Source organism: Culex pipiens, chromosome 2 (assembly GCF_016801865.2).
Source record: "Culex pipiens pallens isolate TS chromosome 2, TS_CPP_V2, whole genome shotgun sequence".
Classification (NCBI taxonomy): Eukaryota; Metazoa; Arthropoda; class Insecta; order Diptera; family Culicidae; genus Culex; species Culex pipiens.
In genome coordinates this window covers 156706715-156734531 of record NC_068938.1, presented here as the reverse complement: position 1 = coordinate 156734531, position 27817 = coordinate 156706715, and the positions used below count along the sequence as shown (strand labels likewise).

At 36.6% G+C, this 27817-nt stretch overlaps 1 protein-coding gene across 1 annotated transcript in view; it reads right to left on the bottom strand.

Annotated features, from left to right (window-relative positions):
- LOC120414237 (protein O-mannosyl-transferase TMTC1-like) overlaps window positions 1-27817 on the bottom strand; it is a 178843-nt gene that overhangs the window by 45197 nt on the left and 105829 nt on the right. The window contains exons 4-5 of the mRNA XM_039575348.2: window positions 12090-12413; window positions 11586-11775 (exon numbers count right to left, since the gene is read on the bottom strand). Coding sequence (XP_039431282.2) covers window positions 11586-11775; window positions 12090-12413 — 514 coding nt within the window. The remainder of the gene's footprint in view (window positions 1-11585; window positions 11776-12089; window positions 12414-27817) is intronic.

The window sequence follows — 27817 nt, the reverse complement described above, 5'->3', positions numbered from 1 at the left end:
AGCCAGATTTAACAATCTTGTCCAGCCAAAATGAGTAAAATAAATTGAATTTTCTGCGACATTTAGCCCATTAAACATATTTTTAGGTTTTTAGCTCACTTTTCAAAAACTAAATTTGAAATCAATTTGCAAAAATGATATATTTTCTTAACAAAATCGAAATTTTTATTTTAAATGAGAAAAGAAAACAAAAAAAGTATTATTTTTTAACTTTCACGGAAATCATCCACCCAAGTAAACAAATATCGTTAAACTTAAACAGAACTCAGAATAAATTTAAATGTTTCAATATGTGATTTCAAAGATATAAAAAAAACTCTTCCTTTTATTTTGAATAAAACAAAGTTTGATTTTTTAAGCTTTTCGAAATTATTCCCTTCAAATTAAAAAGGCAGTAAAATTTTTCATTACAGCAAATGAAAATACAACTAAATTTAGCTAGTTTCTAAAAAAAACTCAAAAATCTGAACATTTCTTCAAATGGTTTATATCAACTTAACATACATATATATTCAAGCTCTTTAATTGAAAACTAATTAAATGTAATTGAATAGTCTTCATTGATGAAATATTTATGAAATTTAAAAATTTCACGCCGTCCACGAAATCGTCAAAAATCACTTACTCTATATTAGTAATTAAACCAGGGTATTCACTCGCTTAATTCTACAGTATTTCATAAAATAATGTTTATTCCTATTTGAGTTTGATCAATTATTTTGAGAAAAATCGTTTCATTTTCACACAAACATAAAATTTCACGGGATTTCGCGGAAAAAGCCAAATTACGCGGATTTCACGCTGCCCGCGAAATCGTGAAAATTCACTAACCCTAGTCATAATGAAGGCCCCTTAATAGAATGAACCAAATTTTGATTAAAACTAATTTGGAAATAAATATTTAAATATTTCATCATTGATTTCAACAACAGTTTAACTCCCCCACATTTGATCGTGCCCACCAAATAACAAGTTAGTACGTTTTCCGTACAAAACTGTCAAAAGTTCCCATTTACACCGCTCAGTAAATACTAACTCAACACACGGCAGCCAAACACAAACACTCACTTAGAGTCTCACTCCCATCCCCTTCCCTGTCACTGGTCCGTTTTCCGATTGCTTACTTCCGCCTTTGCCGACAAACGCCATGAATAAATTAAATCAACTTCCCAGTCAACGTCATCCAGAAGCAAGGGAAAGAGTTTTCCCCGGAACTTTCCGGCGTTGTTGTTGTTGTTGTCGTCTTACTGAGGAGTAGCCAAGATTTTCCTGGCGAGCCCAATTTTCTTCCAGTAATATAGTTTTTCCCCTTTTGGTTGCGCCGCCACGACGCTTCCAATTTTCCAACTTGGAGGCGCTTTTTCAGAAGTTTTTTTTCCCTTTTTTTCACCTGGCTAGGAGATGGGTTGAGTTGAAAAAGGGGGATTGCCCCTGGCCACACGTACGTCCGTCCGGGTGGTTGGTTTCTGGGAAAAAGTGAAGTCCTCCCGTCTCGAAACGGGGAACTTTCATCTCATTCGTATTCATTAGGTAATATGTTTGAAAGTGGAGGAGGGAGGTGGGTTGGACGCAGCATACGGAGTTGGCAAATGAATAAAATTCTGTGGACAATGCGTGGCGAGCTGGGGAATGTTAAACGAACGTCGTAAAAGTTTTTTGAAATTCGATTTCCGGCAGGTTATACGGCGGAAGAACGAGAACCAATTGAGACTGCGGGGTTGGCAGTTGTCTTACTAGTAAAATTTTAGAGGGTGAATCATGAGCAGACTTTTTTGTTGAAATTTCATTGTAGAATGGAGTTTAGAAATGAAAGCATACTAACAGCTTTTAAAAAGTTGTCAATTTTAAACAGTTACAAAATATTACCAATAGTCAAATCTACAAACTAATTCTCATCAAGGATATAAAACAGTAAGTTGAAAGATAACCTACAAATCACGTAACAGACATTTCTCTGATTCCACAAGGAAAAGCCATCATCATATCAACATAGAGCCACAACACACTGCTGCTCGTATCGTCCTTTTTCATCATGATGCCAAAGTTTCTAGCCAAAAAGGATTCTACTGCTGGGGCCAGAAAATGAAAACACGACCGTCACGACCCCCTCCGGCAGTGTGGTCAACAGTAAACGAAACGAAATGGCCGCATTTCGACCTTTTCCCCTGTGTTTGATGATAATCACCTTTAAGGTTTATCGTACCACGCACGACGCCCTCCGGCCCACCATTTTATTGACAGTTTGAGCGAAACGTGATTTCGGCTCAACTCTCGGGCGTCTAATCTTCCCGGGGGGCAGTTCTTCAACTTTTTGCTATCCCTAAGACGATAATTGAAATTAAGTGCTCTGTGGTCACTCTCGATGTCTTAAAGTTCATGACCGTTCTGAAAGTCTTTGGATAGAGTTCTGGTCCTAATTGTAACAGCCCTCGAACGATGTGGTTTCGCAACACAAGCAGTTTCTAATTAATTCTTCGAATCGATTGACCAACCTGGGCTAGAAGTACCCTCTACCCTTCCGTAATGTTCCAATAAAAGAATTACGGCAGTTATCCCTTCTTCGTAGCAAAAGTCCCACATCGATAGAAATTTATCCCCCAACTAATTTTATTTTATCTTGGTCGTCGGAATTGCACTGACCTAAACTGGTCGTTTGGACATGCTTAATGGAAGGAACACGTTGACCCGGTCACTGCTTAGGTAGGCTCCTTTAACCAGATCATTGAAATAAAATCAAAAGACTATACCTAGATGGTTTGAAGTGGAAAAAATAGCTATGTACAAAAAACTGTAACGGGAGTTGTCTCTACAGCACCATAGTTATAACGCTCAATCACATTATAACAATGGTTGCAACACTTGCTAAAAGCGTATTCTAGACCTTATACTTTACCAAATATTGACCAACTCCTAGTGAAACTTTTTTTTGGGATAACAAGAGAGATTTTCCCTTATCCACCTTAAAAAGTAGAGAATCAACACTTTTCGTCTTCCAAATCATTTTCCATACTATTTTGAAAAGTCAAAAGGTACCCAAATGGCATAAGTATCACTTAATTTTCATTTTTTCAATTTTCAGGTTATCGCTGTTTTAGTTTAAAAAATATGTTTTTTTCTCTTTTTCATATTTTCCCGTTTCTGCGCGTGGCGTCAAAAACTTAGATTTTATGTTCTAAAAAATTCATCTCGGAACGGAAAACCGTAAGTGAAACTCCACAATTTTATTGCATGTTTTGTCAAGTTTTCGGAGGAACCGGATAGAAATAATTTCAAAAATTTGGTTCCGAGATCATTCAGGGTACACAGCAACCAAGGAAGTTGTTGTCTTCTTATTCTAAAATTGTCGAATTTACGGACCCAATCCAGGAATAATTTGATTCCAAAAATTGAAAAATTTTGTTGCAAATGAAAATAGTAACTTAGGCGTCATCCATAAAGGATGGCACGCTCTAGGGGGAAGGGGCGTAAATTTTGAATGATTTTAGCGTGTCATACTTTTTGGCTGAAGCCTTAGGGGAAGAATAAAAATTATATCGATAGTTCCCGTAGTTTGAAGATACTGAAATGACTGTAACAAAAATCTGTGTGCAGATTTTTAAATCTTCTTACGACCTGTCCATATGTTAGGCTAGATTTTTAAAGCTTCAGATTTTCCTTAAACGCCTCACTAAAAAACATCCTTTGCGTCCAGGAAAGCTAAAATCGGTTCAAATGGCGTGGAGTCATGTTTTGTTTTGAAAAAAGGGTTTTTTTTTGTAAAAATCGACGATTTTTTCATCACCCTAACACGGTTTAGGTCACCCGAATGGCCAAAATATACAACTCTAATTATTTCGACCCTGATCGTTTTTGAATCCGATCAGACATTTTGTTTTGAATCGTGCTCTATTGAAAACAATTATTGTAAGAAACTTAAAAAAAATATTCAAAAGAAAAAAACACAAAATTTAATAATTTTTTGAAAAAATCAGTATTGATTCAAAAATTCATAACTCGCTCAAAGATTTTTTGCACAACTTGGAAATTTCTGAAAAGTTGGCATTTGATGTCCTCTAAAACAAATAAAAAATAAAAAAAATTAAAAATAGTGTTTTTTTGCAAATCAAGTTTTAGTGACAAAAAGTTAAATAAAAAATCACCAAAAATTTTTTTACCGTGTATCATTTTTTTTTCAGTGTAGTCCATATCCATACCTACAACTTTGCCGAAGACACCAAATCGATGAAAAAATTCCTTCAAAAGATACAGATTTTTGAATTTTCATACATCATTTTTGTATGGCCAGCTGCCAAATTTGTATGGAAAATTATATGGACAAACTAATGATGCAAAATGGCTTCTTTGGGCATACCGAAGGCACCAAAAAAGTTTCAGTCGGATTAAAAAATACAAAAAAAAATCAAATGACCGAAATCTGAGAGAACTGCTCAGCAGTGACCTATTTTCACCACAAGAACTTCTGAACATTTTCATCGAGATGACAACAACACTGCGTGGTTGCAAAATACGTGCGGAACAAGTAAGAACGCTTGGAGGATTTATCTTAAAATACAGTTTGTAGTTTACTCGTTCTAATGATTTTGAATATTTCAATGAATTCGCTTTTTTTAGTTTTAAGTTAGGATTAGTTGTTAAAGTGATTTTTTTAAATTTTTTTACTCAAATGTATTCGATTAAATGCAAAAATGTAAAACAATTTGAAGTTAATAAATGAATGTGATCAGTTAAAAATAAAACGAAAAATACAACAAAGATGAAGAGCATTTAGCCATACCACTTATAATGTAAATGAAATGTAATTATTATAAGAAAGTTCAATAAAGACATATTTAATTTCAAATTTCATTATTAAAACCATGAAACTAAAAACAGTCAACATAGAACCGAAAATTAAACAAAAACTCATCATTTGAAGATGTTACAAAGAAGACATAAAGACAACCTTCTATTCATCAAAACGATAAATACGTGACAGAGTCCTTTTTCGGGTTCCTCCAAGCCAATTTGACGAGCAACATCAAAATCCACGTCGACGCTGTCGTGCAGACTTGTCGTACGTCACTTTTCGACGTTCCGAGAAAAATGCGTTTTAATGTTTGACCTTGATAACAAACACGTTTTGTTTGGTTGACCATTCTCTGACCCGAAGTTTGGTTGAAGTTGGTTGCTGGAGTCCCGAGTTATAATTACAAATGTAGTTACGGTAGTCAAACTTGTACGTGCGTCAACCCGTTTTGACCTGAAATCCCTTTGGCCAGTTGTCGCACTTACATCAATTTTCAGGAAGTGACAAGATAGCACGACATGATTGAAACTTCTTTCATTTTGACAAAAATGTACGGTGTTTGTTCAGTTTTTATTGAAATCGAATTTTGGAGATCAGTGAAGGTCAAAAGGTGAGGTATTGTGAGCTGCACAAAATGGCGTTCTTATCTCAATTTGGTTCAAAAAGCACGTACGACAAGTTAGCACGACAGCGACGACGTGCTAATGCACCCAAACACACAACTCGGTCCCAAAAGTAGCCATCGAGGGACAGGTTCTCCGTACCATTTGAAGGTTCCGTTAATATCAGCCGGAAATGAAATCATCTTTAATTAAAACGGACGTAATTTATTGCTGCTCGGACGCTCCCCTCTCGTTAGCCTCGTTGTTTTTTTTCTTCTAGAAGGCCTGTCCATTTTCTTTACGATGAAAGTGCTGTGAAAAACTGATCCACTCGAAACTGATCCAAGGAGGAAAATTCCTGGAACTTTTCCATCTCCGATTGCTTACTTTCCCTCGAAATGAAACTCTTTCCATTTTTTCCGGACGCTCGCGCGACTGATGAAAGCTATGAAAGGTTTATTAGCTTCCGGATGTCCCGGGGGAAATTTATGAGAAAGGATGCTCGAAATTTCAAATTACAGTCCCTGGGATTCGGATTGGGGGGAGGAACATGGGCTTTTTGATCCGTATCGCATGGGCCAATGTTTAGCGCGCCAGCGCTAAATTAGATTGACTGCCTGTTTATGCATGTTTATGTGGCTCGACAAATAGGGCACCGGGCCATGTGAAAGGGGGAGAACGACCCACGAATTGGTTGTTAATGAGCAAAAGGATTTGCGCCTTTTTCTGTTGGGGTTGTAAATCAGATTTTTATCAAATTACTTCTTGCTTTATTGACTTATCACCTGGCTGGGGATTGCGACGAGCACGCGATCAGTAAATTACATTTTGATTGAAATGAGGCTAACGAAGTAAATAAAAATTGTGTTTTTGTCTTCTTGTCTTCTTGTCTTCTTGTCTTCTTGTCTTCTTGTGTTCTTGTCTTCTTGTCTTCTTGTCTTCTTGTCTTCTTGTCTTCTTGTCTTCTTGTCTTCTTGTCTTCTTGTCTTCTTGTCTTCTTGTCTTCTTGTCTTCTTGTCTTCTTGTCTTCTTGTCTTCTTGTCTTCTTGTCTTCTTGTCTTCTTGTCTTCTTGTCTTCTTGTCTTCTTGTCTTCTTGTCTTCTTGTCTTCTTGTCTTCTTGTCTTCTTGTCTTCTTGGCTTCTTGTCTTCTTGTCTTCTTGTCTTCTTGTCTTCTTGTCTTCTTGTCTTCTTGTCTTCTTGTCTTCTTGTCTTCTTGTCTTCTTGTCTTCTTGTCTTCTTGTCTTCTTGTCTTCTTGTCTTCTTGTCTTCTTGTCTTCTTGTCTTCTTGTCTTCTTGTCTTCTTGTCTTCTTGTCTTCTTGTCTTCTTGTCTTCTTGTCTTCTTGTCTTCTTGTCTTCTTGTCTTCTTGTCTTCTTGTCTTCTTGTCTTCTTGTCTTTTCAACCTTTACTGTGTCAATCAATTACAAACTCATCAAAAGGTCAACCGACAACCCGTCAGTTCCAGAACCAATCGACCAGGGACAATTTACTTCGAGACGGACTCTCCTCTCACGTAGAGCAACCGCTCAGTCCCTGGGAATGTCGAGGCATCCTCCCTTTGGAGAGAGCGATTGACTTCTCGACGGAGTCCGAGAGTGAGTAAATTGATAACTGTATTAGATAAATGACGCTTTTACGTTCGAATTCTCGGGTTTGGCGCTGCCGTTCAAAGGAATCCACCACCGGAGATGAACCGTTTGCCAAGGGGAATGTTATGACTGGAGAAGGTTCAGGGAAGCGGTGTACTCGAACCAAAGTTGATTGTCGGTATCGATGGGTTAGTTACGGGTCTTTCTGGTCCGTTCGGAAAGGTATTCGAGGCATGTTTATCTTCACCGAGGAATGGTTAAGGGACGGTGAGGAGAGACGTGTACCAATATTGATTTAGGGAGCCTACGTGCGGATTTATGGTGATGAAGATTTCTTTCATGAAGTGGTGTTTGGTTCGTGGGCTCTGTCTATCGTCTATCGATGATGATGGAGGGAAACGATGGGCGAAAAGTTTGATCAAATTGTTTGCGGATTTGGTCTGAAAGTTAACGATGGTCTTGAAGGGTGGAGAAGCAGCAGAAATTAATTAAGAGTGCAGATGAACATTTCATGGTGGTTAACCGGCCATAAATTAAGCAGTAACTTGGTGGATTCGTTGTTTATTTGTTTTGTGTAACAAGGCTAAACAGGGGAAGCGTCTCCAACTATTCCAAAACATATTAAATAAAAAAAATTACCAAATTGATTTGTCAGACTAATTTCCGTTCAAAATCTCATCTTTCTTGCAATTTCCAAATCACAGCTTCCTCTTTAATTATATCACAAAAACCGCAGGAAATTGCCTTCCCCACACAGCAATCAGTGCCAGCCAGCAAGTGGCCTAGTTTCCTACCAGCATCGTCATCGTCGTCGCCCTCATCACTTCATTAGTCAAATCAACCGCAAAAATCCAGGCCGCTCATCTTGCTCATTACAGCACAAATGGGGCCCAATTTCCCAATCACTCATTGCCTGAGCCCTCAAAGTCCTCGTCTAAGAGAGAGTGAAGCAGTAAAGGCCCGCATAATCCGCATCACCCTGAGCTGAACCGAATCACTAACGAACACACGGAGGACTTCGAACAAATTTGTCCTTCCCCTTAACGGGACGGGCAGGCCTGGGGGAGCTCGGAAACAGATATCCAATTCCTGATGGGAGCCACTTAGACGGCTAATCCTGGCCATCATCATTTTCTTTGCTACCATTCTGGCTGCTTTTTCTTCTGGGTCTTGGGAAGTTCTTACCAGGGTCGGAAGAGAAGCTCGTTTGAGAAGGTTCTGTCTGACTTTAAGGTCTGGTAATGATGGTGTGACGCATAGTTTTGAACACTTTGTGGTGGATTGTGACAAGGAGGGAAAGCTTAATTTCAAATCCCATGATTGATTTGAAAAGAGATAAACTCCATTCGTTTTAAATAGTCTTAAAGAATACTGCAATTCTTATAATCTTAAAAAATAACAAACCTAATCACAGTAATGAAAAATGCAATATTTTATGTTAATACACGGTTTACGGCTTTTTTGAAAAACATGAAGCTATTTTTAATTAAACGGGGTACAGCTGGTTACGTTTACAGCAATAACTAGTTTAAAAGAAAAATCCGAGGTAAAAAAGGATTTTTTCTTAGGAAAACCAAAATGTTGTGTAGCTACTGAACATTGAGATTTTACAAAAAAAATATTTTTAAACTTCTTCAATCAAGCATTTGCTTGTAGTTAAAATTGAAAACTTATTAGGTTATTTTTTGTTTTTTGCCCTTCGATTTTTATAACCAACATTAAAATTTAATTGGCAATGGCTTACGCTGGTACAAATTTTATTGAAAGTTTTTGTTGCATAAAAAAAACTAGTTTTGAATGATTTTTGCCTCCCTCACCTCACTGAGGCAAGGCTATAAAATCACTCGAAAAATGAACTTCTTGAGTACACCTCCTAGATATACCTTCACGTATACCTATCGACTCAGGATCAAATTCTGAACAAATGTCTGTGGGGATGTGTGTAGACATGATTTTTTCCACACAATTATCTCTGAACTGGCTGAACCGATTTTAGCCGGATCCGCCTTATTCTGTTCGTTTTGGGGTCCCCTAAGACCCTTTTAAATTTTATTCTGTCTAGTTCCAATAAAATTTTGCAGTTTTTTGAAAAAGTATGTTTTTGTTCGCTGTTTTTTGAACCGACTTTAAACATTTTTTCAACAATTATTCCTCTTATTTCAATAACATTTGAATAAATTTTGGTCTGCCTCAATCAAATGTTGAGAAGTATGTTTTTACTATAATTAAAGTTTTTTTTTTCGTTAAACAAGTTTGAACGTTTTGCAACTCATTTTCAGAATTGTTTGATGAAAATTTAGATGAAATTACAATTTTCAATAACATTTAAGCGTTCAATAGATAGATTTTTCAACAAAAATTATTAAAAAATATTCAAATTTCCACTTAATTTTAATATTTGCCCTACTTTGATGCAACAGCCAAAAATTTAAAATTTAAATGAAATTAAAGAAATATTTTTCCTGATCTGTAGTCTTAAAATTCCAAAATCTGATGACACCATTCAATTCAGCGTACAATTTCCTTTAAAAAAGCTATCGAGTTGAAAATATTTTTTTCGAAAAGATCATGAACGTTTCATATTTTAACATTGAAAATCGGACCATAAGTTGCTGAGATATCGACAGTAGAAAATTGTGGTTTTTTTGGGTGTGACTTAGAAAACATGAATTTTCCTGTTTTTAAATCTTTGCATGGCAATATCTCAGCAACGAAGGGTAGTGTTAACAAAGTTCAGAAAAGCAAATTATAGAGAATTTTCTAAGCTCTCCAAAAATATTTTTTCCAGGGTGGGAAAAAATGTGCACTAATTTTTAAAAATGAGTACAATGATTGCAAACTCGGTTAAAGATTTTTAGCCCGTTCTGGATGTTTCCGAAAAGTTGGCATTTGATGTCCCCTAAAACACAACAAAAAAGTAGAAAAAAAATAAAAATAGTGTTTTTTGCAAATCAAGTTTTAGTGACAAAGAGTTAAATTTAAAATCATTTTTTTTTACCGTTTTCAGTGTGTTCCTTATATTATACCTACAACTTTGTCGAAGACACCAAATCGATCAAAAAATTCTTTCAAAAGATACAGATTGTAGAATTTTCATAAACCATTTTTGTATGGACAGCTGCCAAATTTGTATGAAAATAATATGGACAAACAATGGTGCTGATTGCTCAAAATCAACCACTCCATTCACGAGCACAAATAGCAGGCGATGCGATACTACTCTGATGAATTCCCACTGTTTGTCACTTTCACACCATTCGCTCCCGAACACTCTCTCTTCTACTCTCCTTCTCTCTCTGATCGGCTCAGGCAGGCCGAACCTCACCGATCACTCTAAACTGAAAACATTTTTTCTCTGATGCGCTGCGTTATACTTATTGATTTGGGTTGCCTAAAATTAATGTTATCTATTAAATTGTGCATTTATTTTGATTTCATAACATTATATACATACACCATTCAAAGAAACTTCCACCAAGAAAAAAACGAATTGATGGCAAACTGAGGGCGTGAAGACAAAAAGACTGCCGCGCTGGCATTTTGTGAGAATGGCTCTTCGCTGAGCATGGTAGTGTGTGAGTGTCGTCGAGCGACGGAGTAGACAAAAATTTTCACGATGTATTTGTTCGCTGAGTGAACAGTTCGGGCCACTCGCTGGCTGCTTGCGAGACTCATTCGCTCATGAATGCTAGCGGGTTGGAATAGGCGACGATTGGATAGGCGATGAGTGAGTGGATTCTGTTCATTGAACCGAAAATCAGGACCCTTGTGGACAAACTAATGATGCAAAATGCTTCTTTGGGCATACTGAATGCACCAGAAAAGTTTCAGCCGAATTAAAAACACAAAAATTAAAATAAAAATAAAAAGATCGATTTCTTAAAGAATCATTGGTCTTTTATAAAGCAAAAAAAAAATCAATTCTTAAGCTTTATAAGATTCAGTTATACTTATGAAAACAATCAGAAATATGTTTAAAAGCGAGTTGAAAAAAATCTAATTTGATCAAGTTGTTGATTGAAATTGTTGAGAAGATGTGCTGAATAATACGTTCTTTATTAAACTATAAAAAAAATTGATTGTCCACCAGAAAACATACAAAAATGTTGCAGGATACTCTGAATTGCAACACTTTTTTTTTTTAATAAAAAAAATTGAATACTGTTCAAATGTGGATGCTTATTCACTTTGCAAATCTGCCCAATTCACTGGAAAATTAAACTTCAGTTGAATAACTCGCCATTTCGATCAATTGCACTGCTACAAAGAAGTGATTGCCATTTTGGCTGCCACTATATTTTACCATCGATGAAAACCAACAATCAATACCGTTTGATGAAGCTACCAAGCATTTGCGCAGCAAAAAAAAAAAGAACATCACTTCATACAAAATACAGTGCAAAAAGCCCCACATCAAACGGAAAACCCCGTTGATTGATTCGATTCCAGTGGGAGTGAGGGATAGCGAGAGGGGCTATCTCAATGACCACCAATCGTTGAGGTTTTTCCCGGGAAAACCACCCCCAAAAAGCTTCCAACTAGCAGCATCGTCGGCATCCTACCAGAAACCAGGCAGTGTTGCCAGTTAATAATTGATATTTCAATTACCTCGCAGTCCAGCAGGCCCCGGTACACGAACAGCAGCGCGGCAAAAAACGCAATAAACGTGAGCAAATTCCGGGGATCGCTTATTGATGTGACTAATGGGATCGATCCCATCTGCCAGTCGTGGCTGAGCGTGGCCGGACACAGCAGCAGCCACCAATTGAACGCCGCCAGGTAGCAGAACGTCAGCAATCTAAACGATGTTGGGGAGTGGGGGAGAGTAGAAAAGCAAATTTGACTTTAGTTATTGGATGAACGATAGGCTTCCTGGAGAGAAGGTCAGTAGATCTCAACCTTTTTGATTTTTTTGGAATACAACTAAATCTTTTAAACAAATTTTGAAGTAAATTTCAACTTATCGAAAACTAATTTTAAATCATCAGAATTTCACAAAATCTGGGTTGAGAACTACTGCCTTCAAAACCAATTTAACCCAACCCTTTCCTTCGAACTGGCCCAGCATTCCCGACTGTCGGATCAAAGCCAAAAAGGACACAGACGACCTACCTGACGTACAGGCTCGGGTGGAACGCCGTCGGGTTGTCCTGCTGGGAGAACCGCGGCAACGAGCCCTGCAGCAGTGCGAGCCGGACGGCCAGCAGGACGCCCATCGAGAGCAGCACCCGGGACACCCGGCGGCCAAACTGGTGCGTCTCTTCGCTCCACCTTACGTCCAGGATGGTCTTCTTGAGCGAGGCCCAGTTTCGGTACACGTCGTAGGCCACGTTCAGCAGGAACACCGTGATGCCCGTCTCCTTGGCCAGCATGCTCAGCCCGCCGAGGACGATACTTAGCCAGACGGAGTTGCTGTCCGGCTGGTCGTCACCGTGGCTAGATGGGAAGAGAAGAGAATGAATCTTCAATCAGGGTGCGTTCAAAATGTTCGCCGGAATGGATTCATTTATCAGTTTTCATTGGCTTGGAGATTTTAGAAGCTTTTGAATGGAGATTTTATACCAAATTTTAAAAATAATTTTCAACTATGTTTTAGAAAACCCCACTTTTTATTTTAACTGTAAAAATTGGACCATTTGTTGCAGAGATTTTGGCATTTTGGCGAAAGCGAAGTGACCCCTATAGAAAATCAAAATACTTAATCTAAATTAAAAAAAAATCTTTCCGTCATGACCTATTATCAGATATCCATTTTAAGCATTCAACATGTTTTTTTCTTTTTTGGTTTTGGTTTTGGCAGGGGTGTGCTTATGGGTAGATCTGAGTAGATGACATCTACTAAGCTGTTTGCTTAAATTTATTTATTTTTTTTTAGTAAAAATATTCAAGTTAAACGATATTTTTGACCATAAAAAGGCTTGCACCAAGTTTCACCAACTTTTTGGCTCAATTTTGAAGCGCCCTTTTCTTTTTTTCAAGTCATATGCACTCTTTCTGGAAAGTCAACCAAACATTTCAGTGTTCCAGTGTAGTGCTGTCGCAGTTAGTCGCAACGTCGCCAAGTCGAGGAGCGATACTTTTTAAATTAGGTTTGTCTGAATGCGCCCCTAGGATTAAAAAGAATTGTATTGAAATTCTCAATATGAAAATTTGACTGGAGGCGCCCCTACGACTTAAAAAAATGTATTGAAATTCTCAATATGAAAATTTGACTGGAGGCGCCCCTATGACTTAAAAAATTGTATTTAAATTCTCAATATGAAAATTTGACTGGAGGCGCCCCTATGACTTAAAAAATTGTATTTAAATTCTCAATATGAAAATTTGACTGGAGGTGCCCCTATGACTTAAAAAATTGTTTTGAAATTCTCAATATGAAAATTTGACTGGAGGCGCCCCTACGACTTAAAAAATTGTATTGGAATTCTCAATATGAAAATTTGACTGGAGGCGCCCCTACGACTTAAAAAATTGTATTGGAATTCTCAATATGAAAATTTGACTGGAGGCGCCCCTACGACTTAAAAAATTGTATTGAAATTCTCAATATGAAAATTTGACTGGAGGCGCCCCTATGACTTAAAAATTTGTATTAAAATACTCAATATGAAAATTTGACTGGAGGCGCCCCTACGACTTAAAAAATTGTATTGAAATTCTCAATATGAAAATTTGACTGGAGGCGCCCCTATGACTTCAAAAATTGTATTGAAATTCTCAATATGAAAATCTGACTGGAAAAGCCCCTATGACTTAAAAAAATGTATTGAAATTCTCAATAAGAAAATTTGACTGGAGGCGCCCCTATGACTAAAAAAATTGTATTGAAATTCTCAAAATGAAAATTTGACTGGAAGCGCCCTTATGTCTGAAAAAAAAAATGATGTTTTGGGTTCGGTTTTGGTTTTGGTTTTGGTTTTGGTTTTGGTTTTGGTTTTGGTTTTGGTTTTGGTTTTGGTTTTGGTTTTGGTTTTGGTTTTGGTTTTGGTTTTGGTTTTGGTTTTGGTTTTGGTTTTGGTTTTGGTTTTGGTTTTGGTTTTGGTTTTGGTTTTGGTTTTGGTTTTGGTTTTGGTTTTTGTTTTGGTTTTGGTTTTGGTTTTGGTTTTGGTTTTGGTTTTGGTTTTGGTTTTGGTTTTGGTTTTGGTTTTGGTTTTGGTTTTGGTTTTGGTTTTGGTTTTGGTTTTGGTTTTAGTTTTGGTTTTGGTTTATGTTTTGGTTTATGTTTATGTTTATGTTTATGTTTATGTTTATGTTTATGTTTATGTTTATGTTTATGTTTATGTTTATGTTTATGTTTATGTTTATGTTTATGTTTATGTTTATGTTTATGTTTATGTTTATGTTTATGTTTATGTTTATGTTTATGTTTATGTTTATGTTTATGTTTATGTTTATGTTTATGTTTATGTTTATGTTTATGTTTATGTTTATGTTTATGTTTATGTTTATGTTTATGTTTATGTTTATGTTTATGTTTATGTTTATGTTTATGTTTATGTTTATGTTTATGTTTATGTTTATGTTTATGTTTATGTTTATGTTTATGTTTATGTTTATGTTTATGTTTATGTTTATGACAATGTTTATGTTTATGTTTATGTTTATGTTTATGTTTATGTTTATGTTTATGTTTATGTTTATGTTTATGTTTATGTTTATGTTTATGTTTATGTTTATGTTTATGTTTATGTTTATGTTTATGTTTATGTTTATGTTTATGTTTATGTTTATGTTTATGTTTATGTTTATGTTTATGTTTATGTTTATGACAATGTTTATGTTTATGTTTATGTTTATGTTTATGTTTATGTTTATGTTTATGTTTATGTTTATGTTTATGTTTATGTTTATGTTTATGTTTATGTTTATGTTTATGTTTATGTTTATGTTTATGTTTATGTTTATGTTTATGTTTATGTTTATGTTTATGTTTATGTTTATGTTTATGTTTATGTTTATGTTTATGTTTATGTTTATGTTTATGTTTATGTTTATGTTTATGTTTATGTTTATGTTTATGTTTATGTTTATGTTTATGTTTATGTTTATGTTTATGTTTATGTTTATGTTTATGTTTATGTTTATGTTTATGTTTATGTTTATGTTTATGTTTATGTTTATGTTTATGTTTATGTTTATGTTTATGTTTATGTTTATGTTTATGTTTATGTTTATGTTTATGTTTATGTTTATGTTTATGTTTATGTTTATGTTTATGTTTATGTTTATGTTTATGTTTATGTTTATGTTTATGTTTATGTTTATGTTTATGTTTATGTTTATGTTTATGTTTATGTTTATGTTTATGTTTATGTTTATGTTTATGTTTATGTTTATGTTTATGTTTATGTTTATGTTTATGTTTATGCTTATGTTTATGTTTATGCAAAGGTAGTTTGATCTTTAAAATTATTTCAGTTTTTGTTGTTCTAATGGTCATCATGCAATCTATCTACATAACCACATGACCTTTAGAAAAGTCAGGGCATTTTTTAATGGTTTCACCTCCCAATTTTTACAGTCTCGACAACTTAAAACACTGTGACGCCAGAGCTTGGAATGCACAAAATGTTCTTCCCAGGAAATTGAAATAAAAAAGTAAGAACAAGCAACTAAAGTAACAAGCCAAACTGTGGGTTTGTATTTCGTTTTTTTTCTTCTTCTTCTGACGTAGAGTAAGCAAGGCTGCCCTCGGCCTTTGTTTTATTTTGTTGTAGATAAATATTTGAAACTGGTTTAGCTGAACTCAATCTGTCCACCACACTGTGCAAACTACCAAAGTAAACCCCTTCAAGATTTTTACCCAGCTTCTTCGTCCTTACAACTCCAACGCAACGGTTGCGGATTACAAGTGCACTGTTGGGTTTGTAAGCTTATTTCTTGCCATTCCTTGATTACACACCAAGCTATACAACAATGTTTTGATTGTGCTGCCAGATAGCAACTGTACTTCTTGCTGGATGCTGCTCCGAGTCTACTGGCAAGTCTGGGAAATCTTTTGGGGTGGGAAACACTATTCAGGAAATGGATGCCGTGAGTAGTTGTTCTTCAAATTTCTGTGTAGGAGGAAATAAGAGAAAATTCGTTTTCGTCTTTGAGGGTACAAAAACAATGCATTTGTATTGGTGCGGGTGAGTTTTCCAGTTGGGATGTCGTCTGGAAGAGCTGCAAGTCTCCGGGAAGAAGTAATTACCCAAGTTGTAAGTAAAAGGACCTAAATTGGGTTCCTTAATTTTTTTCTCCAAAGTTTGTCACCGAACAATGGATTGTTGTAATAGGAGCAAGCTTTTTTTCAAGTTTCCTGACTAACGATATTGATTAGTATTGGTTTCGTTGAGGCAAAGGATAGAACAGTGAGCTGTAAACAGTAGTTTTTTCTTTTCGAGAAAGAACTTAACTCTACTAGAATAAATATAAGACAATCAGCATCCAAAAAGCGCTTTTTTTCTTTTCATAAATCAGGGTCAATCACCAAGAAAGTTTGTACTGAGGAGTAAATTGAGTTTCTATTCAATTAATTTTAAAATAAGTCAAATTTGTTGAAATTGAGATCGAAAACCAATCGATAACGGATTTGCTTGCAAAAAGCTCTTCCAATCTTTTGAAAACTAATCCTCCTTCTATTCCAATTCTGCAAGGTTCTCGAAGAGTACAACTAAAAAAGCCAACCTACTACTCAAACTAGAGTTGTCCACTCTAACTACACCAATTCCATCTCCAAATCCCGTCTGGTCATGTTCTTTTAGATGCTCAAACTAATCCCGGGCAACTACTTGCACTTACACAGGACAGAACCAACCGCGTGTCGTCTTGAGTTACAACTTCGTCTCGCAAAAAAAAACCAAACCGATCCCATTTAACTTTAAGACGATTTAAAAGCTTTCCGTTTGTGTTCTTTGCCACCCACAACCTTCAACCCAAGCAAACGACTTACACTCCCACACAGCCCAGGACGCCGGTAGAGTTGTTCATTTTAATTAAAATACTTCCTCTCTGCACAGCGGGTTTGTCCTCGGGAAGACGCAGACCCTGCTGCAACTAAGGGGTGACCTCTCGCCAAGTGATCCCTGAAAGTGTTGAGTTCGGGAGGTTTTTACGGAGGGGGCTTGAGGTGGAAAGCGGAAGAATACCGGAAACATAGCTGGTCGTCATCATCGTTCTTGCTTTTTTTTGTGTGTCGAAAAAGATTCATTTTCGGTTTTATTCTTTCACCATTCGCTCTTGTTTCAAGGAAAATGGGAGTCCGAGCAAACGAAAGAAAGTGCATCAAATCTAGCAAATGGACCTCTTCGGGGGGAAGTGCATTCATTAGTCCTTCTCAGCTCCGGAAAAGTGTGCATTGTGGTAGGTAGAAGGACTCGGCATCGCCAATTTGAATAATTCATTTATTTTGAAATGCTCTTCATCAACGGTCGGAACGAAGCCATTCTTCTTCTGCGCTGGGAACTATCTGGTCTTCGCCATCTCGGGGCAGTGCTCTAATGCTCTGAAGAGGCAACGCTATTGTAAACCAATGGCAACTTTCTTGCCATTTGCGCACAATTTCTGATTATGTTTGGGGAATGCAGAAATAACTGCATTCTGGAATCGTCAGGAATGGGAAACTTTCCTGGAACGCTTCGAACGAGTGCAATCATCAAAGATCAACATAATTGGGGCAACGATTAGCAAGAATGGCAATCGTTGTTGAAACGATGCAATCAAAAGCTATTTTGGGAGTTATTCGGATGATTTGTCATCAGTGAAGTTAGAATTTGATGGAGCAAATCAAGCAAAGTCTGAGCCAACGAGAGGTTTGTAAAAACAATCTAATATTTAAAAATATTCTTTTAAGTCACCACAGTGGTTGATGCTTTCCTTACAAATCAATTACAAATGCTTCCTGTTTGTAAATATGATTGCATAAAAAAGCATTTCAGAGCAACTCTCTACGAAATCGGCCGATTTCGACCATTTTTATTTTTTGTATTTTTTTATTTGACTCAAACTTTGTGGGGGCCTTCCCTATGACCAAATAAGCTATTTTGCGTCATTGGTTCACCCATACAAGTCTCCATACAATTTTGGCTGCTGTCCATACAAAAATGGTATGTAAATATTCAAACAGCTGTAACTTTTGAGTGAATTTTCCGATCAATTTGGTGTCTTCGGCAAAGTTGTAGGTATTGTTGAAGACTTTTGAGAAAAAAATAGGCACACGGTAAAAAAAATTGCAGATTTTTAATCAACTTTTTTTTCACTAAAACTCAATTTCCCAAAATACGTATTTTATTATTTTCGAGATTTTTTGATATGTTTTAGGAGACAAAAATCCACAACTTTTGAGCCAAAAACATGGTCAAAAATAGTGATTTTTGGAAAAAATCGAAGTTGCATGCAAAAACAAGTTTGACATTATTTTTTAATGCAAAATTGAATTTGCAATCGAAAAGTAATTTACAGTTTTTTTGATAAAGGGCTCCGTTTTCAAAATATAGCCACTAGAAAATGGTGGGTTAATTTCGTGAGATTTAGAAAACTTCAATTTTCGTGTTTCTTTTTCTTAAATCGGCTCTATCTCAGTAACCCGAGGTCCAATCTTCAATGTCTCTTAGACAATTTTATAGCAAATTATATAAAAAAAATATTTTTAGAAATGGTCACTCATGGTCACTTTTTTTAAAAATCGAAAAACTGCAAATATTTTGCTAAAATCAAACTTTCGGTGGCTATATCTTGAAAACGGAGCCCTTTATCAAAAAATCTGTTCTGTACTTTTCGATTGCAAATTCAATTTTGCATTAAAAAATAATGTCAAATTTGTTTTTGCAAGAAATTTCGATTTTTTCCAAAAATCACTATTTTTTCAAAAATTCATAACTCGGCGGCAGATTTTTTGACCATGTTTCTCTATGGCTCAAAAGTTGCGGATTTCTGTCCCCTAAAACATATCAAAAAATCTCGAAAATCAAAAAATACGTATTTTGGGAAATTGAGTTTTTGTGAAAAAAAAGTTGATGAAAAAACCTGCAAATTTTTTTTCCGTGTGCCTCAAAAGTCTTCAACAATACCTGCAACTTTGCCGAAGACACCAAATTGACCAGAAAATTCACTCAAAAGTTACAGCTGTTTGAATATTTACATACCATTTTTGTATGGACAGCAGCCAAAATTGTATGGAGACTTGTATGGGCGAACCAATGACGCAAAATAGCTTATTTGGTCATAGGGAAGGCCCCCGCAAAGTTTGAGCCAAATCAAAAAATACAAATAAAATCCATTTCCGGTTTTGGTAGAGAATTGCTCTTCGTGATAAGAAAACCAATTTTTTTAAGTTTTTATTGAAAAAATTCTCCAAACTGGCACTGATCCGGAAGATAAAAAAATAAAAATTTGCATACACGTTTTCACCTCTAGTGGATATATTTTGAAACTAGCTTTAAGGTGTAACGTGCCATCATCAAATATGGCGAAAAAACATGGCTACTGAATCGTCCTGTATCACCTCAACGATGATGTTTTTTTGTTCCACCTTATTCCGTAAAAAATACCAACGCTTTCTAAATATTGACATTTTTCCACTTATGAGATTTGCAACACAAAAGAAAATTACATCATCATACACTAAACATTCACGGGAATCTAGTAAATTAAGCCAAAAGTTCGAAAATAACTTTTTTGATCATAAATTTTGCCTATTTTTCAGCACCCCGTTTTCCCCATACAAAAATGAGTCTCAGAAAAAACACCTCCAAAAAGCCGTTGAGTTCACTTCCGCTAATCATTCAACGTGCTGCAGCCAGGGGAATCCGTCGATTGCCAAGAATTATCACTAAACTCCCGAATTTGTTGAAATCGTCGCCCGAAACTTGCGAACTGGAAATATCCGCGAGAAAATTCGCTTTTGTTCCGACACGTATCAATACCGACAAAACGAGCTTCTGCTACATTTGTATCGAGAAATTAAAAGTGAGAGTGTGTGCGTGCAACATGGAGTTAAACTTTTCGAAGTGCCATGGAAACCTTCACAGCAACTGCACAGAAAGTTTTACTCCATGTTGCACACACTCTCACTTTTAATTTCTCGATTGGTATTGTACGATCAGTACCTAGCTGGACTCGGTCACTGGAAACGACCGGCGGCTCAGTGACCGACGAAATAGGCGGCGGGCCAGATGCGGGCATAAAAATGTCAAAATCTCTTCCCCCCTCACTTCGTCTCACCATCCAGCTGCAGCTTTGTTGACAAACAAACGGAGCACGCGGTCGCATGATGGCGGCATCGAGCCAGAATTAGGGGTGATCATGTGATTAAAAAAGAAAGTTTTTTCAAGAAAAATAATATTTTTCCGACCGAATAAAAAAAATGCGAGCATGTTCAAACAATTATTCCTGATGTCGGAGAAGTGATAAAAAAGCAAAATTTTAATCCATAATTTTTCTATAAATTGAATTTTTTCACTCCAACTGGGAACCCCTAGGTCTATTCACGACCGTTTCCAATGACCGTGAGAAGATGCCAGAAAATCCAGCTACGAGCTAAATCCACAATAATCATCGAATTTGGAATCCTAGGTTGTTGCCAGAAATTTAGATTAAGCTAAAGTATTCAAAATACTTTTTATTCCCATTTTCCCTTTAGTTTATCAAAGCAAAATGATACATTGTAATAGTTTTATTTTCATTATTATTCATCAGTAAATTTTAAATGAAAAATCAACAGTTTATTATATTGTACATCAGTAAATTTCTAATACTCCAACAAATTTGGCAACACTTTACTTTGACAGTCAACCACGAATCTGACAGTTCTTTTTTTTTGTCCCCGTAAAAAAATTGACAGTTCTCGACCTAACGAAACACCCTTCGAAATCGGGTAATCAAAAACAACCAACCAGTTAGCCGATTTAGTCGGGATTCGTCAGGAGTAAGATTTTTAGTCGCCCTACGAATAGACCGATTAAATTGGGTTGAGTCAGGTTTTATTTTATTCACAGACTAAATCGATAAAATATCGGTTGTTTTTGTAACCGATTTCGTCGGCCGATTTCGACAACCGATTTACCACCAGACGCTTATGTAAAGATTACACAGAAGTCTGTTGCCCGGTCGGCCGATTCGTTGGCCAACGAATCGGCCGAAACCACCCGACTAGACCCGACTTAGTTATGCGAATAGTCGGATTTTTTTTACGGGGGTTTGTTTGGTTTCTGTCATTCGTCCAAATTTTATCACTCGTGGAACGTGATGTGTTTATCGTGAAAGAAGGATTCCAGCCCGCGGCCACTTTCGACGACGATCATCCACTTTCCTCCTGATGACGCAGATTCTGCCGTACCAAAGTCCCGGAAGAGTTTCCACAGCACGGTTGTGGAAGTTGCTAGAGTGGAGGCACGAGAGAATCGACGCCAAGATGTCCTTCAACCGTTCTAAGGCTTACCAGGAACATGCCCGAGCCGTGTCCGGAGACTCGCCTAACCAGCACGGTGCTGGCCATTTTACGGTCGGTTACGGCGGGGACCCCAGTTTTCCACAACCGAAGTAAGAAGTGGCGGCAAAGACCGGCCGGGAATGTCATGTGACGTTTGTGTGCTGCTCAAATAAGCACCCATCTGGAACAAGATTGCCTTTCCCGGACCAGATGGGGTTGTCCGCTTTACAAGGATGTGGGTCGGACACAAGTCGAAAAATCCGCCCAAAGAAACGCGCGATCGGCGGATCGGTGCCGACACACTTCCAAGAAGTAACGCGACATCGTGTTGGTTTACGGCTAGCTAGAATCGTCACTTTCCCTGAAGAGGTAAATAGTTCAAAAACCTAAAAAACCTTCCCTCGTCTCATAAAAATGTTTTGTTCCAGCTCAATGCCACAGACAATCCTCTCGATCGCTGATCGTCTCGATATCAACCCGCTGATTAGCATGCTGACTGTTGTCGATTGCAAGAGGGTCAAGTTTAGCACTCCGGCGAGGAGCGGCCGCAGACATGTACGAGGTGTTGACTATGATAATCACGACGCGAGCTCGTCTATCAATAAGTCATACTCGGAACCCACTACTTGAGTCGCCGTTCCACATCCGACCAAGTCCAGACCGCCAAGAACCGACTTCAAGTTGAAAGTCATTCATTCTATTCGAATTCATTCTAACCATTGCCATATGCTGACGTGTATTTTCTTAGTGGCAGTTAAGTATTGTTCTTAAAAAAATAATGAAAATAATAAATAATATAAAACATTTTCAAAAAGCAAACCAATTCTACAAAATTAGTTAAATAATATTCTTATCAGATGTGTGATATATTTTGGATAGTGTGGATTTAACAGCAAATGACTATCTATTATTACAACTTTTTTTCGCGATTTTTATTAGAATCAAAAAAACATGTTTTTAGAGGATTCCTTTTATTGTTCAATGAATCATTAAAATCATTTAGAATTTAATTTTACTTTGTCCAAAAGTTACAAATAATTTTTTTAAATAGACTAAAGGAAATAAAAACAAGAGTTATTTTTGATAACCATCAATGTGCTACGGATTTGAAATGAAGATATCTTGACTTTTTTTTGATAAGGTCCTATAAACAAATGTAAACATTGAGTGTATCCCTTTCACACCTTATGTCAAAGTCCATCGGAGTAAGCGGGATACACTCAATGTTTACTTTTGTTTATCGGACCTTATCAAAAAAAAGTCAAGATATGACCTTTTGAGAAAATACGCTTGAAATAATAATGATAGCACCACCACAAATGAACAATTTTGACATGACACTAATACAAGCAAATTTCAATGATCGTCATTAAACCAATACTTTTACATTGCACTAATACATTTGCACTGGAAATGATGAGGCGTTTCACCTTAAAACTGATTTTTAACAGACTTTTTACATAAATTCAGGCGCATTCACATTTATAAAAAAGGTTGGTTTTGTAATTCATCGCGGAGGTGGTTTAAATACAAAAATTTACACATGAATTATTTAGGGTATTGTGTTCGTATACTCAACAATAAGGAAGCCAATAACGCTAGTATAATTTGTGCACCGTTTGTATGGATTTTGTAATGGAGGCAAAAACAACGCGACTTCCGAAAGGTATAGATGATTTTCATGTTTCTTGTATTTTCTCATTGGGCTATCAATCCCAATGATTCCTTGAATCTTGATTAATTATAAAAAGGATTATAAAATGAACTTCAGACCCGTGTTACTGTTTTTACTCATCCTTCATCGAGATCATAAAATTATATATTATGAATACATAAATTAAATGAATAAATTTAACCAAAACGTCAAATTTATGTTTAATGGTAATTTTCGGGTTAACAACATCTTGATCGTTCATATTATGTTTTTCATCTTTTGATTTGGTTAAAATTTATGTTTAAAAAAAATATACTAAACATTTTTCTGATATTTGCAACGGTCTAAATCAGCTTTAACAAATTAGCATAGCATAGCATAGCATTGGTGTCAACCCGTAGTTGCTACTCTGTTATTGACCAGGACCTCCAAGAATTGCTCCGAGGAACACAGATGAAAAGTAGGAACCGATCATCGCCACTTTCAAATCATGTCCCTATCATGCTAGTCAATCACAGGCCACGACCAGTGGTAAGACACGGGGAAGTGGATGGGAATTTTAGTCCGATACTTGAGTGATGAAGACCGCTAAATCGGCTGCGTCTTCGAAAAAGTATCACGTGAGATTTGAGTGAGGTTAGTAAGATAGGTATGAAGCCAGGATTTACCGTGGTAAGTGATGTGGCCGGTCAAAGTTATTTATATTCCTTAATTCTTCGTATGTTCTTAGATTCATCTTGAAAGCTTTCCAATTCGGTTCACCAAGCTTTTTGTGGTGAATTCTGGTCGTGTTGAAAGTTCAATATTCGCCTAACAATTATGCAACCAGTAAGTGTCCTTGAATTCAACTTGCATTCAATATTGCATTTCCTGTTCTGTACACAGATTACAATCAAATTTCTTGGATTCTTATAGCATTCCTAATCCTTCTAGATAACTAAGCCTCGATGGTCTGGTGATTAGAAATTTTGTCTGCTGACGCAAAAGACGGGGGATCGAATCCCGTCGCAAGCTAATAGGGACGTGGCGTTACATCGTGCTGCCATCTGGTTTTTTTTTAAGTGCAAGAGTGGAAAAGTGCTGAGTCATCGTCTAAAAATAGACGGCGTCCTATCTCTCCCAGCAAAATGAAGTCGATAAAGTAGTGGGTTTCAATGAGAAAAAGTGGAAAACGTGGTCTAAAAATAGCGACGTCATCCCCCTATGAACTTTTCGTTCATATTCAAGTGTTCAGAATTCCTTCTTTCCATAATTTCTCGATAGGAGCAGATGGGAATCGAATCCAGAATTGTGCATCAAGAAGGAATGTTAGGAAAGTTTAAAAAAAATTGACGCCTCGATTTCAACACAAGCAATCGCTCTCCTTTCATACTCTGTGTGTGTGTGTGTGGTCCAATCCAATACCCGCTAGCCGGTAGCGATATTATGGGAAAGTATAGTTTGTATCAGACTTTGTATATGCCGAATGCTGATACAACTTATCTCAGTCCCGGGTATTAGGTGGTGATAGCCCTCGCGCTGCTTCCAACGACCCGTTTCAGAATGACAGAGCTCCTTGCGGTCCAATTCCGAGGTCGCTGGGCATTGTTCGGCCCCGCCTAAACATAGAAGCAAGCATCTGAAGGAAACTCGATCTATATTTAGACTTCCAATCCCCTCAGGCAAATCAGGGACCAGCGCGTATTTAATATGAGAAGATAACATGTTTCAACACTACGGATCAATTTCACTGCTAGAGTGTAAACCTTCTGATGGCCGACTGCTTAGCGTCCCAGGCCACTAATCCAAAGGTGTGAGTTCGATTCCCACCTGATTCAATTTCGTTTTTTGTTCATATTCAAAGTTCAAATTCCTGATTCTAAATTTCAAAGGTACCGACCGGGATTTGATCCCTGAACCTTCTGCTTGTGAGGCAGAAGCCGTAACCATTAAGCCACGGAGCCGATAATCGCTCTCCTTTCATACTCTATGTGCAAAATTTTCAAAGACCGTTTTCGCATAATAGTCGTCATAACTCAACAATCATCGTACGTCATTATGAGTCTAATTTTCAAGCATAAATTATTATCCCAAATATGCTAAATAATGATGGAAAACGCAAAGACAGTTTAAATATTGCTTATTGCGAAATCTGGCTGTCAACTTTGTTTGTTTGCAATATTTCCCAATAAGTCAGACAACAGCCAAAAATTTGTTCTGCGGTTATCATGCGACCATTTTTCTTCGGCCATATCAACGCTCGTGAATTTCTTTTTATTGAAGCCCTCGATGATATCAACGAGTTCCTAAAAAAAAATTAAAGCAAAAAAAATTGTTTATTTTTTAACCTGTCTCTGTATTTTTTTGGCATAAATTCAATTTGGGACATTCGCTTATTTTCATTACGAAACTAAAAAATAATATTTCTTCAAATTTCAAGGCCTACTGTGCTCAAACGCAAAATATTGTATGGATTAGTAAAACATGATATGCAAAACAAGACTTCCCAACTTAAAAACGTTTACCCTGAGGTTTTAATTTAAGGGGTTACATACATGTAAGTCGGCAAAAAATTCAAAGGTTGGTTTAAGCACACGCTTAAACTTTTTTTTTAAATCTGTTTTCAGGGCATTAAAATATACATTTTCATCTATCAATAAAATAAATTTGAACGCATTTGGTTCTATATTTTCCGAGATATAGCTATTTGAATTTAGCAGTTTCAAAAAACGGGTGCCACGATATCTCAACACTGCTTTGACCAAATCGGCTAGTAATTTTGGTAAAGACTCATTAAACCGGTTCCGTGTGCATGACGAAGGCCGATTTAAAAAAAGTTTATTTTAAAAAAAGATAAAAATATTTTTGTGTTTTTCATATAAAAATTCGTCGGTTTTTGATTTTTGTTTTTAAAAAAATCTGAATTTCAAAATCGGGCTTCGTCATGTACACGTAATATGTCTTAAGAGTCTTCACCCCAAATTTCAGCCAATTTGGTCTATCCCATCTCGAGATATCGTGGCACCCGTAAATCAACTCGGTGTTTCGAGAAAAACGCTCACAAAGTTTGACAGTCCGCTTTGCGCATGGCAAAAGTTTAAACTTAAATCGTCTTCTACTCACTTAAATCATGAAATATCTTCATAAAACTTTCAGGAGTGATTGGAATTCATATTTTTAAAGGATTTAATAAATATTCGGAATTGTTGAAAAATTAGATTTTCTACATGTATGTAACCCCTTAATTTCTAACACAAACTCTCAGCAATCAAATGCAACTGTCAGTTTTTCCGTAAGTGCTAGTTCAAAGGGTTATATGTAATTTTTGAGTACACAATTGGATTCTACATAAAAAAAATCTTCAAATGAGCTTACCCAAAAGTTAACTTTTTGTTGAGTTTTCTCTTAGGAAAATGCATTTTTAAAATGAGGAAATAAGGGGAATGCCACGGGCAATGTCATCAAACTTGGGATTCTTCGTTTTTTGGGGGCAAAAACAACTCCCATGCCAAATATGAGCAAGTTTGGAAAAAGTCGATGTCAAACGCGTGGACACATAGGATGTAATGAACCGCCTGTTATGACAGAGCATCTTTTGTTTAAAAATTAAGCTAGCTCCAAAATAATCTCTTAACTATGCACGTATATTTCGTTTACCTTATGGATCTGCATTAAACTCACAGATTTTTTTTTCAGCATAAGAATCCGCTCACTTTCGCTACTAAAAAAACACCAAATTCTCCCTTATTCATCCAGCAGTAAACCGCAATTATCTCCCAAAACTACCTGTGTCCCACCCTCACAATCCCTCGGCACGGGATTTCGAGCCAAAATTTAAAGCCCCGACCGCCCTCATAACCCGGTGTGACAGTGCGAAAAACTCATTTCTTTACGGTCCCACCGAGAGATTTAACCACAATGCCACCAGGAGCAGCCTCCTGAAACTGGTATCAGCTGCCCTGCCCCTAGGATGGGACATTTTTCTGGCAAAGCCTGCGCCCCACAAAACTTTACCGACAACTGGGGACCACCGGCCGTCGCCGTCGGTGAACTTAAATATAAACTTTTTAATTGACAAAAGTGTACAAAAGACCTACAACGGCTTTTTGCAAAGATTTCTTTGCTTTTTTCTTTCTTTCTCGTCGACGTCGTTTGTTGCCAAGAAATGGCAGAAAATTCATAATATGCTCTGCAGGAGGCAAAACGACACGGCTCGGTTGAGTCGTCAGTTGTCCTGGCCAGAAGTCCCCCAGCTGGGGCCCCCTCCCGAATGCGCTGTTGCTGCTGCTGCAGAAGTTGTCAATTTTTAAAGGAAAGCGGTTAGGGGTTCTCGTACAGGAAACAAAGAAAATAAGAATATAAATTTTTAACCAACAAAAACTAACAGCGAAGAAGACAGAACAACAGAACAACAGAACAACAGAACAACAGAACAACAGAACAACAGAACAACATAACAATAGATAAATAGAACATAAGTCTTTTTGTCAACTTCTTGTCTTCTTGTCTTCTTGTCTTCTTGTCTTCTTGTCTTCTTGTCTTCTTGTCTTCTTGTCTTCTTGTCTTCTTGTCTTCTTGTCTTCTTGTCTTCTTGTCTTCTTGTCTTCTTGTCTTCTTGTCTTCTTGTCTTCTTGTCTTCTTGTCTTCTTGTCTTCTTGTCTTCTTGTCTTCTTGTTTTCCTGTCTTCTTGTTTTCTTGTCTTCTTGTCTTCTTGTCTTCTTCCTTTCAGTTTTAAGTATCATTTTTATACTCAATTATTGTCGTTAAAGTTTTGGTCGAACCTTATTCATTTCTCTA